This window comes from Simochromis diagramma, unplaced genomic scaffold (assembly GCF_900408965.1).
Source record: "Simochromis diagramma unplaced genomic scaffold, fSimDia1.1 OVJJ01000816.1, whole genome shotgun sequence".
Taxonomy (NCBI): Eukaryota; Metazoa; Chordata; class Actinopteri; order Cichliformes; family Cichlidae; genus Simochromis; species Simochromis diagramma.
The window spans coordinates 1,555,589-1,568,834 of record NW_024386908.1 but is presented as its reverse complement, the minus strand read 5'-3'; the positions used below and the strand labels follow the sequence as shown (position 1 = coordinate 1,568,834).

The window sequence follows — 13,246 nt, the reverse complement described above, 5'->3', positions numbered from 1 at the left end:
TTTTGAGGTCCTTGCTTTACAACATGCACTGGGAGAACTATTTTTGTGCTAAAAAAACAAACAAACTTGTATTTATTTTAATTTTTCAAGGACTCACTCCCAATCTGGTGTGAGATCAGTGTTATATTACATTCATGTTGTGACAAATTCTCATGTACTTCATGCTGTATACTGGCCTACTTACAAGGGATATCTGCATTGTAGGATACCACTCTAAATACTACTAAACAGTGGGAATATTTCTACCAACTTTGCTTTTCTTTGCTGTCTCACTTTTTTGCGACATTCATAATTTGGTTGTAACCAGCACTGATTTGTCCAGGTACAGATTAAATTTTTATTAGGATTATTACACGACTTACTGTAAAAAAACAAAATTAAGCTGTGGACTCCATTACATTGTAATGTACAATGCAGGTCAGGTACATCACAGAGCTATTGTTTAAAAATTGTTTATTGAATGTGTAAATTACAGGCTTTGGAAAACATGGAATAATCTATGCCCACCACCTCACACAAACTGAAACATTTATTCTAACATTCATACTTGTTACTCATACAGTTTCCACTCTTCCAAGTAGATCTAACAGTCCATCTCTACTGAGGAAGACAGTCTCACCTGTCTGCTGACAGATCACCTCAAACCTGGGTGTTTCCTCCAGAGCTCCCTGTCCTACTACAATAGCATATGGATAACCCAGTTTGCTGGCATCCTTCAGCCTCTTTCCGATTGTCATCTGTGTGCGGTCATCCAAAACAACTTCACCTCTCAGGTGAGGCAGAGTTTCTCCCAAAGCTTGGACCAGTTCCTCAGCTTGGAGTGTTGCCTCATCCACCTTACTGCCCTTCTTAGGGGGTAAAACGCAAACCTGATAAGGAGCGATAAGCCCCGGCCAGCGGATCCCCTCTTCTGTTGACATCACCTCGACTGCTGCCGCCAGAATTCGCGTAACCCCGAGGCCGTAGCAGCCCATGTCAGCGACAGCCGGCTTGTTCTGGGCATTGCTGAAGGTGGCTTTGAATATGTGAGAGTACTTCTTACCCAAGTAAAACGTGTGGCCTACTTCTATACCCTTTGACTCTACCAGTTTCCCAGTTTCACACTGTGGACAGTTGGACTGGTCTGATGACATGGTCTCCACATTGGCGGAGAAGGAGCAGCTCCCACAGACCAGAAGCCGATCCTCGCCGATGTCCGCCGGCAGCTGGAACTCATGGGACAGTTTACCGCCGATGTTTCCAGTGTCCGCCTGCACCTGAACGCAACGCAGACCCAACCTGGCGAAGAGCCGAGTATACGCTTGGCACACAGACTCGTACGTCTGATGAGCGGCTTCTTCGCTCACGTCAAAGGAGTACATGTCCTTCATGTAAAACTCCCTCCCTCGGAGAAGGCCAAACTTCGGCTTTGGCTCGTCTCTGAATTTGCGAGTGATCTGTTTTTTGGGGGGTTTTCAAAATAAATCATGTCAGAAAAAACAAACAAACTGCAGCTTGTTACAGGAAAAACAGTGGCAGTAAGAACAGGCTGAATGCTTACTTGGTAAAGAAGCAGTGGGAGCTGTCTGTAGGAGAGAGTCGCCTGGTGAGCGACGAGAGTCGTCACTGCCTCCTCGTGAGTGGGACCCAGGCAGTAGTCAGCGCCGTGCCGGTCTTTCAGGCGGAACAGCTCCTTTCCCATCAAATCCCAGCGCTCACTGGTTTTCCAGAGGTCGGCCGAGCACAAACTGGGCATGTCCAGCTTCTGCCCACCAATCCCCTGCATCTCCTGGTCGATCACTCTCACCTGTTGATCAAAGACAGCAGTGCAAATCAGGAGGTTGGACGATAAACATCAGCAGTCACGCAAAAATTGATAGGAAACTAGAAAAAAAGGCATTTCTTTACTCTTTTCCCTTTAGTCAAGAGCTACTGTTTAACTTTATCATTTTAGCCCAATAAACATCTAATCTAATATATTCGATTACATAATCACATAATCTATGTGATTAGATTAATTAGGTTTTATAATCGTATAATCCACAATAATCTAAGAGGGAAAAGAGACTGTCTGGACAACATTCACAGCCTAAACATATTTAGAGCCTGTGGCAAATAGACTACTGCTTTGATAGATGCCATGTAAGAGGATGTCTGTCATTCTGAAGCTGTCGTAAAGCAAAATATTGAGCGTGTTATTATGTTATATATATATATATATATATATATATATATATATATATATATATATAATAAGACCTAAAGGAACATTTGCAGACCTCAGGATAAATGAACAAAGTAAAAATGTATACATGGTATAAAAAAAATCTAAACAAAGAAAATAGTATCAGTTCTGTTAGTTGGCAGGACAAAACCAACCATGAATATTACTTTATTATTATTATTATTATTATCACTCCTATAAGAAGATAAGGCCTCATCTCACCAGCTTCTCCATGGAGCGGACGGTGGCAGGAAGGTAGTAGTAGCACCCTGGGCTGGATGGATGAATAAGCCCAGCCTGCTGCATGAGCCTCTGGCTCTTGCAGCTCATCTCCCCTGGCAGCCGGCTGTCCAGCGCCACATCACGTAAGTTCGAAGGCTGGTAGAGACGAGACACCAGGAGTACGGGCTTGCTACCATAGGAGGGCGCAGAAGCAGGGACGGCTGCCTGCTCAGCACAGCCTGAGTCGAACCTCTTCGGAAGGATCAGGGTCCTGCGCAGGCGGCGAAAGGCTCTCTGCCAAACCTGAAGCATTACAGGCTCCATGGTGCATACAGATGTGCTGCTATTCAAAGAGAAATGATAGCACAATCAGTTGAAGCTGGATAAGTTACCTCACCTCGCTATTTAGCACACAGATTTTTTTCCCTTTTCACGGCTTATATGACAGCTAAGTTTGGAGCTTTTGACTGCTAGTTAAACAAAACGAGCACTGAAGACACATCCTCATCACAGAGTACTCGTTCTTCTTTACTGTAGGAAAAATCTGTGTGTTTACATGGAGATATTTTTAATACATTTCCCAGTTTTTTCAATTATATGATACTTTTCACAGAAAAGAAAATATGTTCACGCAACACTGTCGTTTTTACTCTTTGATATTTTCTGTGGTAACACTTCAGCACATTTACACGCACTTATAATGCGCTTCCTCCATGCTATGCTGCTTATTAAACCTGAGTGAAGGGGGCGAACCATCAGCACAGATGCTTTTTAGGTAGCAGGTTGTTTCATATCCGAGAACAAGTTGTTTATCTCAGTAATTATATACAGGTTGTAGGGTTTATCCAGCCGGAAAAGCCACGGGTTATTACACAAATACAGAGGACTGATAGCTGTTTCACAGTGCCGATGTCCCTGACAGATACATGGATGCTAGCAGGTTAGCTTGGGAGCTAATGTGAAAATGACCTTCTTCAGTTTGCACGCGATATCACGTATGCAGCAAGAAAGACTCACCTTGAGACCGATAACGAGTGTCTGACTGTCCTGTGTAAATTATATAACTAAATGAAAGAAGAGCGACATTTTTTACTAAGTTCGTAAAAACACTGAAGGTCCTGCTACACTACTACATGCTGCCTTTCTTCCTCAGCTACATGTCGACAGGCTAGTCTTCTGAAAATGCCCCCTACAGGCCCGGAGGGGCTCTGCAGCAGCAGGGGCAGTTTTAGCTCTGGCTGTACCGGGTTTATACTCTGACTCTGAGAGATTATGGATGAGATTTGTCTCAAAGCTGGCCTTTTAAAAACAATCGCCGTGAATGAAATCCAAACAACATAACAATGTTACTTGATTAAATGAGTAGAGGTGGGCGGGTCTATCCAAATATCAATAGTATCGAGACGAGTGATAGTATCGATACTCTGTTTCTGTCATGCATGTTCAGTATGTAGCACACTGACATGTGTTTAATATTTTTCAAGCATGGATATGTAGATAATAATTATTCAATAATTGCATAATACTTCTAAAAAGACGGGGCTGTAAATATTTTTTCATGTGGACCTAATATGTCACATATTCTGTGGATATTTTCGATTTTTTTAATCTTTTAGCGTAAATATTATCCGTGCATAGAAAAAAAGGAACAGAAAATAGTAATTAATGTATGTCGACGTATTTCTGCCTTATGGCTGTACTCACAAGGACTGAATCAATTTTATATAGTTAAAATTCACCAAATTTTTCCAAGTATAATTCTCACCTCCGAGGGACAAGACTCAGCAGTCCATCTGTATCTAAAGGTCAAAGGTCACTCTTTCGAGGATGCCAATGTTCACATTTTGGACAGAGAGGACAGATGGTTTGAAAGAGGAATAAAAGAGTCCATCTTTGAACAGAGGCGGGGCTTACGACACCAACTGTCTGCCATCTATAATCCAGTTTTGAGACCCTCCCCAGACTCCTTAACGCCCACTCACATCCTGGGCCATCTAACCTCAGGAAATCACATGATAGGGTGGAGCTAGGTTTCACAATGAGCTCACCCGAAACCCTGGCTGATTGTGACCCACACCCGTGTTCACACCTTGGCTCATGTGATTAGGTAGATGATCATTAGGGGGTCCATGTCCCTCTTGGGGGGAGACACCCCCACAGGGTTTAAATGTGGGACTCTCCACCATTTGACCCTAGAAGCTTCTCGGATGAGAGGTGAAATGTCTTCAAGCAACTTAAAGAAGACGCTTTTCTTTCCAAGCTCCTTAGACCTTCTGTCAGTTTAAAACCATCCTAACTACCTATGAGGCTCTGGGGACAAAATGTTTGTGATCGTCACAGTATCTTATCACTTTCATCTTCTTATGAATTTCAATAAAGGGAACACAGACACAAGAATAAATCTGACGTAGCAGACAAACACAGGAGAATACTTTGAAGAGTATTAAAATAAAACTGAACAATACAGTTTCACGGTTCAAAGTTCTTTATTGTCACTCATAATGAAGAAACATGACAGAGAATTACTCAGGTCTGAGTTCTCATAGGTTAGAATGTTAGAAATAAGTAATGACCTAACTCAAATAATAATAACAATTATAATAACTATAATAATAATAATGGCTTAATCAATAAGTCCATTAAAAGTGCATAATGCTAATTGTGAGTATTGAGAGCTATTCTTCAGCCTGCTGGACCAGATACTGCACAGCCTCCGGCCGAGGGGAGGGCCGTGTGTAAGGTGGGTGGAGTCTGTCATGATGCAGGTTGTTCTTTCCTTACATCTGCTGGTGTAAACGTCTGAGAGGTGAGGCTGTCATCTATCCTTAGAACTGCACCAACCCTCTACATGTTATTCTTCACTACAGTCGTGAACTTCCTCTGAGGTCCTCTCCAGACTCCCTTCCACCTGCCTTCAGTCTCACTGCAGATCACAATGCTGTGCGGAAACATCACAGTCCACAGAGACTCCTGCCTGATCTCATCTGCCGGCCCGTCCATCACCACAGCAAACAAGAAAGACTCAGATCTTCTCCCTGATGTAATCCCGCCCCCACCTTAAACCCAACTACTGCACACCTCACCACTGTCTCACAGTCCTCATACGTGTCCTGCAGCACCCTCGCAGACACAGTTCCTCTCTTGGCACCTTATCATTTGCTTTCTCAAGCTCCACAAACTTACAGTGCAGCTCCTTCTGACCTCTCAAAGCAAACATCACGTCTGTAGTGCTCTTTCTCAGCACGAAGCTGCTCTGCTGCTCACTGAACATCACATCTCTCCTTAGCTTCTAGTTTCAGCAACTCACGATGACTCATCAGCTTTACCTTTCTGTAGTTACTAAAACTCTGCACGTCACCCTTGTTCTTGAAAATCAGTCTTATGATTATAACTGCTCACCTTTGTCCAGCTTTTACACATACAACACATGTTTAATTTTTATCCTCATAACTGAAATTCTGTATGAAGCACACATTAATGAGGGTAAAATAACAGAGCCATTATTAATGCAAAGAAAATTAACTGATCCGTATACAACATCATCAAAATATACAATTCTGTGACTATTTGTGATTAAAAACTAATAAATAATAAACTAATATATAAATAATAATAATACCTTTGTTCCTTTTTGCTAATGCATTTTGTCATGAACAGAGAAAGGAAGATGGCGCCTGTGTGTTTGGCATGCCGTCTGTCGCTCTCTTCTATTTGTTTTATTTTATTGTTTTTAGTCAATTTTGTGCAACATGTCAGCCCTGCATTGTTTCATGATCGCCAGACATTATTGGAAATAGGCTTATCTACCCAAGCTTAGTTTTTAAGTCTTTATTAAAAACCTATTTTTATTCTCTGGCTTTTAACTCTGTGGGTAACTGATTTTTTTTTTTTATTGCTATATCTGGTTTTATTACTATGTGCATATTAGTATTGTACAGCACTTTGGTCTACCAGGTGTGTTTTTAAAGTGCTATATAAATAAATAAATTATGATGATGATGATAATAATAGTTGTATTTAACTTGTTGTTTTTACTTTTTTGTTCTTTGTTTGTTTCGTATGTTCACTTTGGCAGCTGTCTACAGGAAGGACAATTCACTGTTTTTTATGTAAGAATGTATTTATTTCTGTTATTATCAGATTTCTGGCAGAAATAATTCAGACTGAGTCAGAAGGTTTGGTAGATGTTCTCTGTTTGTTCATAAAACCTGGAAAAACAGAAGAAACTCCAAGAACAAATGAACCGATATGAGCTGGCTTTGGCTGCAGGGTTCCTCCACATCCCTCACGTAGAGACAAACAGGAAGAAGTACATATGAGAGATTTTATTCATGTGCAAATGCCATTTTTAAGAAGAATGCTTGTAGCTACAAGACATTTAAAGCAAAAATAAGTTTGAAAGAAAATATGGTCAACTTAAAGCAAGTGTGTTCTCACCTCGCAGTAGACAAAAGCTAAAGTATATTTGATTTATTCCCACTGAGCCCAAATCACAGGTTTGTGGTGATTTTACATAAAATCTAAAATCCATTTTTGAGCTTTTTCTGTGTCCAAATCAAATTTTTCTATTTGAGAAAGACAAGACACGGTGGGTGAGCAGACACGTTGGGTCATGAGAGCATCCAGGTGTTTATTGCAGACCTCACCCTAAACTAAAAGTCATCCAGTCCTTTTTTTTTTTTTTAACTAAAATCAACAGAAACAGCTGAAACAGTCAAAAGTCCCACATACACTCTGCTGCTAAATTCTGCATTACATTCAGACATTTTTTACCTCAAATCAGAAAATGTTGTGTAAGTTCTGAGTTTAGACTTTACTGAGCTGAAAACAGGAAATCTTTCCTGTAAAATGAAAAGGCCGAGGCACCAGAGTGGAAACGAGTGAAGGTTCAATGGCCGGAAAGAACATTTTTAATGAGCCATTTCATATTGACATTACTTCTCTTCCTCACTGAGTCATGCTATATATTTACACACCTGTTACATAAAATTTTACCAATAAAAATGTCTTACAAACAAAAAAACAATGAGAAAACACACTTTTCCAGTCTAGTTTTAAAGCTTCAGCAGGACAGCCAAGAGGAGCCTGTATGAGAGAGAAGACTGTAACGGTGCTTCTCCACAGAAGCACAGTGACTTTCATCTTTTCTTCTTCTCTTCCTCCAAATCAGCAGGTTTTTGGTTGTAGAAGTAAAACTGCAGTTTTTTTATGTGACGTTGATAATTTGCATGACATGTAGACATATAATAAACCACGTGGGCCTTTTCATATCAGTGATAACTGAAGGCAGCACTCGCTGAAGCGCTCCAGTCTGCTCCAGAAAAGCGCAAATTCACACTTTATGTTTTTAAAATAAAAATGTGTAAAAAAAACACGAGAACATGAATCTGAAGTTAAAAGTTAATGTTTAATTTGTTTCTTTAAAAAAAGGAAATGTAAAAAATGAAAGTTGTGAGACTCAGTCCTCTGGGCACAGGTTCAAACATGGACAGATGATGGTTCAGCTCAGAGAGGAGGGAGGTTTTCCAGGATCCTTCTGTGATAATTTAACAGAAAACTGGAAAACCAGTGCAGAAATACAACAAGTATTTGTTTGTGCTTGCCCTTATTATTAATCTTTATGTGTTTTTATCTATATTTCTTTTCAGGAACAAGCATTGAAAACAAAGTTTTTAAACCAACAGCTCTCTCAGCCTCCCGGGGTGTATGTTAATGCACTTGTGCTGGTCTTATAAAAAAGTTCAGCAGTTTTAGACCTTTGTAGTCAGACACAGGCGACTGATGGTTGGCTAACATTGCAAATACACTAGAATTCACCCTCCGGGCGCTTTACCTTCAGGAGGACGCTGCTGAGGTCAGCTTTTTGTCTGACAGGTTCATATAGACCAAAGATGCAGTCTCCCTGAGCCAATTAGGTTTATGTCTGCTTCATCCGCTTATCTTGTGGCTCCCTTTGTAAAATGTAGTTCCCAGAGAAAAGGGCGACTGAATGTCTCCGTGAGATATGAACAATCCCATTAAAACAGATGTGATCTGAAAACATTACATTTTCCTTTCGGGCATTAAAGTAAACATAGAAGTCATGTTTTTATTGTCACAAAGATTCTGCGCAACGTTTCTGAGAACAAGTAAAAAAACCCACAAATGTCCAAAAACGTCAGTCGAAATGCTGCGTTAGAAACAATTCAATGATCAATTAGTAAAGTAAAAGTTCAAAAAAGTTAAAATAGAATAAAATAAAATGTTGCACAGCAGAAAAGTTTCGGATGATCATGTGTTACTGGGGATGTAACTTCTGATTGGTTGGATGGAGAGAAAGGCACGGACGTTCAAAGCTGATACCAAGATAATGTTAGTTGCACACCTACAACTACGGCTGTGAGTTTAATGTAGAGGCAAATATATTAGCCTTCAAAATACATTGCATATAGCAATAGTCGTTATTAAATCCATCCATCCATTCGCTTCCGCTTATCCATTTTCAGGGTCACGGGGGGCGCGGGAGCCTATCCCAGCTGTCATAGGGCGAGAGGCGGGGTGCACCCTGGACAGGTCGCCAGTCTGTCGCAGGGCCAACACACAGGGACAGACAACCATTCACACTCACATTCACACCTAGTGGCAATTTGGATTATCCAGTTAACCTATCCCCACAAGCTGCATGTCTTTGGACGGTGGGAGGAAGCCGGAGTACCCGGAGGTAACCCACGCAAACACGGGGAGAACATGCAAACTCCACACAGAAAGACCCCGGCCTGAATTATTAAAGACAGACAGTAGTGCAGTTATCGATGATAACATATTCTAGGTAAAACGGAGAAGATAAATAAATAGCCTCATAAATAAGAAAGCAAAGCAAGCTGCCTGACCCCGAACGTGCAACATACACTGGTGACCTTTAAGATTTGCAGTTAATCTCAGCGCTGCGTGACAGACAGAATCCAGCTTGTGTAATCAGTGTGACGATGATATAACGTCGCTATTTGTTTCTTAATATCCCGATTTACATGTCAGGGACAGTAAACTTCCAGTTTCAGAATTTTTGTACAACCATAATTACAAAATGTGTAAAATGTGAAAATCAACAGAATGCAGCGATGTGCAAATCTAAAACATATCAAGACGCATCAATTTGTTGGTGCCATACAAATAAAACGGAAATGAATTGAATCCTGCTGCTGTTGCAGTATCTGAAGAATGCTGAAATATTCAAGGCCTCCCCTGAAGGATGGCAGCACATGTTGCTCTAAAACCTGTACATAGCTTTTAGCACTGATGTTGCTTTTCCAGATGTTCAGGTTGACTGTTTCATGCGCACCTTTGACTTTGAACTGAGTGCTGATGAAAAGTCAGAGGGTCCCTCCCCTCTTTGGTGCAGAGGACGTGTCGTCCATGTTTTCTAAAAAGAATTTCAAATTTCAATTGACCTGACCACAGAACAGTTTTTCACTTTACCACAGTCTATTTGTCTCGCCCAGCAAAGGTGGCGAGGTTTATGCATCATCTTCACACGTGGCTTCATCTCCCTATGACAGAATCAGGTTCAGATTCTCTCTTTTTTTTTTAAATTATCTTTTGTACTGTAGACAGATGAGGTGTTCAATGTTTTCACAGTTTTAAGTGTTTGTAGACACACATTGTTGCAGATTGGTGAAACGCTGCCTCTCTAAGATGTTACCAGCCTAATGAGTTGGAAAATGAAAGGTTATTATTTCTTGAACAAGGTCAAAACACCGACTTCATGTATAAACTGTTATAGTTACTGTATCTCCGTGTGTCCTGCAGAAGAATAAAGGGTAGAGTTTGCTATTATGGAATTGCTCATCAGACAGAACCGTTGGTTTGGTTTGGATGAAAGATTAAGAGTTAGAAAATACTGCTTGATTCTACTATTTGAAAAATATTTTTATGTGTCTGTATATTTTTTGTTGTTTTCTGCTGCTATAACTACGCATCATGCCCATCTAACATAATTTCATATCCTCCGCTGTTAATGATCGAGCTGAAACGTCACATCGCACCATCAGCAGCGCCGTAATGACCGCATGATGGACTGTCAACATTGACTTGTTTCCTCTTGTATGACCCAAACTGCTGTAAAGTCAAAGACAGACGGGCCATCAGAGCGTCGTAAACAGAAGAAACATCTGTTTGATTCGAGGGGGAATCACTTTGCATCCCTTAATTAGCCATGCAGAGTAGTGAAGGTCAGCGCAATCATGGGTAATGGGGGGGGGCTAAGGGGGGGCTGCACCATTGCTAATGTGATTGCCGGCCGAGTTGTAAAAGGCTCATGCTCGTAACTCTTATTTAGATGGCTGAAAATGGTGATGGTGGAGATAACCGCAAGCACAACAAGTTTTGTGTGTGTGTGTGTGACTGGGATGGGCTAAGGGCTGGTTAGAGGGAGGTGGAAAGACACTCGGCATCAATGAAGTCAAAGGTGGATTGAATCTAATATAAGGAGGATGCGAGCGGCGGATCAATAACCGAGAGAGCGGCAGGATAACAGACAGAATCAGAGAACAGCTGTGGTGGGCTTGGAAGAGCAACAGTCAGATATCCAGCATGCGTGCTCTGGTGGTTTTGCCTCTGCTCTTGTGCGCAGTGGTGTGTGTGGATCAGGTGAGAGCGCAAGTGACGGCAATGAAGCTGTGCGGTAAGCAGTTAATCAACGCCATCTCCTACACCTGTGGAGCGTCCCGCTGGAGGAGGTTCTTCAGCGAGCCAGACGTGGATGGTGAGAAAACTCTGCTTTTACTCATTTCGCACAACAGAAGGGACGCGCCGTTAGTAGCTGAGTTTCTTTCTATAGTTTCATTTGCTACAAGTTTAGTGTTTCAGACTTTCTTCAAGAAAGAACGATGCAGAAAAAGTCAGTAACAAACTGTGTATTTACCCTTTAATTTATATTATTTAAATTGCAGTGAGGGTGTAACCGCGTTCAAGAAAAAAAATAGAAATATCATTTATATCACTTTTTTAAAAAATGGCATGTTTTCGAGTTACCATCTCAGTGCAGTTTGCCCACACAGTACTTCTTCTGTATCTGCTTCTGTGGCTTAAATGAAACCCAACACAAGCTAAAGTTTGTGCTTTCTAACCAGGCTGGCAGTTTTTGCTACACCTCATGTGTTATGTTATTAATTCACCGGCTGACGCGCAGGGCTTCTCCAAACAGGTGTTTCCCAGCACAGCGACGCACAGTCTGCCAGAGGAGTCAGCAGCTCAATGATTAAATGCTGTAGCTGGCGGCTCCCCGGGCGTCTTCTCTAATACACCACACAAATAAACCCAGTTAGCGTGTCAGCCGTGCTGATCGGAAAGCGTAAAGTGACACTGAAGAAGACAAATAAGACCGAGCTCATCCGTGCAGTCATTTAGCGCTTCCTTATTTAAAGGGAACATGGACGAATTACACAGGATGCGTCTGAAAGCAGTGCTTCATCAGCTGCACTTGTTGAGAAACACTGTCGGCTGAAATGAACTGCTATAGAAAGCATTTACTGGAAGTCATGTTTAAAGTAAGGTGAACAGAGTTTCCCGCACAGTTACATTCAGATTGTAAGGGTGAAGTTACACTATTAATGCGTTTGCAGAGGACCAAGTTAAAGGCTTAGATTCTAAAACCTCCACACTCTGTTCATTGATGTGTTTTGTTCTGCCTACAGGGGAGCAGAGCAGCTTGGAGAAGTTCAGCAGTTTGGCCTCAGAGATGACCAAACGGGATAATAACATCTTCCTGGCCAACATGTGCTGTCAGGTGGGCTGCAGGAAGACCGACCTCGCCCACTTCTGCTGAGGACAATCCTCTCACTTTTTGTTGTTGTTGTTGTTGTTAAAGTGACTATAATGACTGTGTACCTTGCTAAGAACCAAATCTGACTCACGTGGCGAACTGTTATGATCTCTGTGCAACTGTTAAACTTTGTGGAAGTGAATCTGGATGAGCATCTCTGAACATGTTCCTGAACCCGAGCTGTACATGTGCGACCATAAATAAATGTTTTAAAATCAGTTGTCTTTCTTGCAACCTTCACCTGTATTTGGTAATTTTTTTTGCTGCTTTTGTCAAATAAATATTCTATTATAACACCGGGATTCAATTCTGCAAAGGTTTGTTTGTTTTTTACTCCAAATACTGGACAACGTGTGAACGTATCAAACTGGATCACTAAGACCCCCCCACGCAAAAGTAAGCAAGTATGTACACAAGTACATGAATAAGTAACTAAACCAGCTGGCAGAGCAGGCGTGCACAAACGCCCACACACCACTTACACATGACCCTTAGGCAACAACCCAGCCCCGCCTACAAGGGGCGGTACTTAGAGCAGGTTTCACCTCTCACGTAAGCACGCAACAAGAAAATCAACTACACTCTTAACCAGCTACAAATCCACCAACTCCTCTATGCTCTTATTCCAAATCCAGCTTCAGTCAATTCGCATTTTATGAAGTAAAGGAAAGCGCAATAGCATCAATAACCTGTGGTTTATTTTCCCTGGGTGAATTTTACTAATTCAAGTTGATTCCACTATATCATTTTCTATTATTTTCTATGAAACAATAGCATCTTTGGCCTGGCTAGCTCCTGTCAGGCTTTGGGCTCAAAATGACCATAGAATCCATATTTACAGTGTTAGCTGTCCTAGCGTACGTGGCACACAACCTAGCTTAGACTGACGGGAAGAATGAAACTGATTTTACACGTGGAAATCATTAAAGCTTTAAAATTCAGCTAATTTAATGAGATGGTGGCAGAGCAGACAGGATTAAGGGAACATCAAAGCTACTGCGGTTCATCCTCAGAGGTGTATG

At 41.4% G+C, this 13,246-nt stretch overlaps 2 protein-coding genes across 4 annotated transcripts; one reads left to right on the top strand and one right to left on the bottom strand.

Moving 5' to 3' along the window:
- Window positions 1-63: 63 nt before the first annotated feature.
- pars2 (prolyl-tRNA synthetase 2, mitochondrial) lies at window positions 64-3,625 on the bottom strand. Of its 2 annotated transcripts, none has more exons than XM_040035925.1 (4): window positions 3,443-3,625; window positions 2,426-2,765; window positions 1,541-1,786; window positions 64-1,436 (listed from the first exon to the last, which is right to left on the bottom strand). In XM_040035925.1, the coding sequence occupies exons 2-4, from the start codon at window positions 2,747-2,749 to the stop codon at window positions 555-557; spliced, it is 1,452 nt and encodes a 483-aa protein (XP_039891859.1). In that variant the 5' UTR covers window positions 2,750-2,765; window positions 3,443-3,625; the 3' UTR covers window positions 64-554. The 2 variants fall into 2 exon arrangements, with proteins under 2 accessions (XP_039891859.1, XP_039891858.1); XM_040035924.1 differs by having other exon boundaries at window positions 2,426-2,768; window positions 3,443-3,624.
- A 6,277-nt stretch (window positions 3,626-9,902) lies between these two features.
- insl5a (insulin-like 5a) lies at window positions 9,903-12,442 on the top strand. Of its 2 annotated transcripts, none has more exons than XM_040035080.1 (2): window positions 9,903-11,165; window positions 12,097-12,442. In XM_040035080.1, exons 1-2 carry the CDS (start codon window positions 10,994-10,996, stop codon window positions 12,225-12,227), a joined length of 303 nt encoding a protein of 100 aa, XP_039891014.1. In that variant the 5' UTR covers window positions 9,903-10,993; the 3' UTR covers window positions 12,228-12,442. The 2 variants fall into 2 exon arrangements, 1 of the variants encoding a protein (XP_039891014.1); XR_005696316.1 differs by lacking the exon at window positions 9,903-11,165 and adding an exon at window positions 11,183-11,300.
- Window positions 12,443-13,246: the final 804 nt, after the last annotated feature.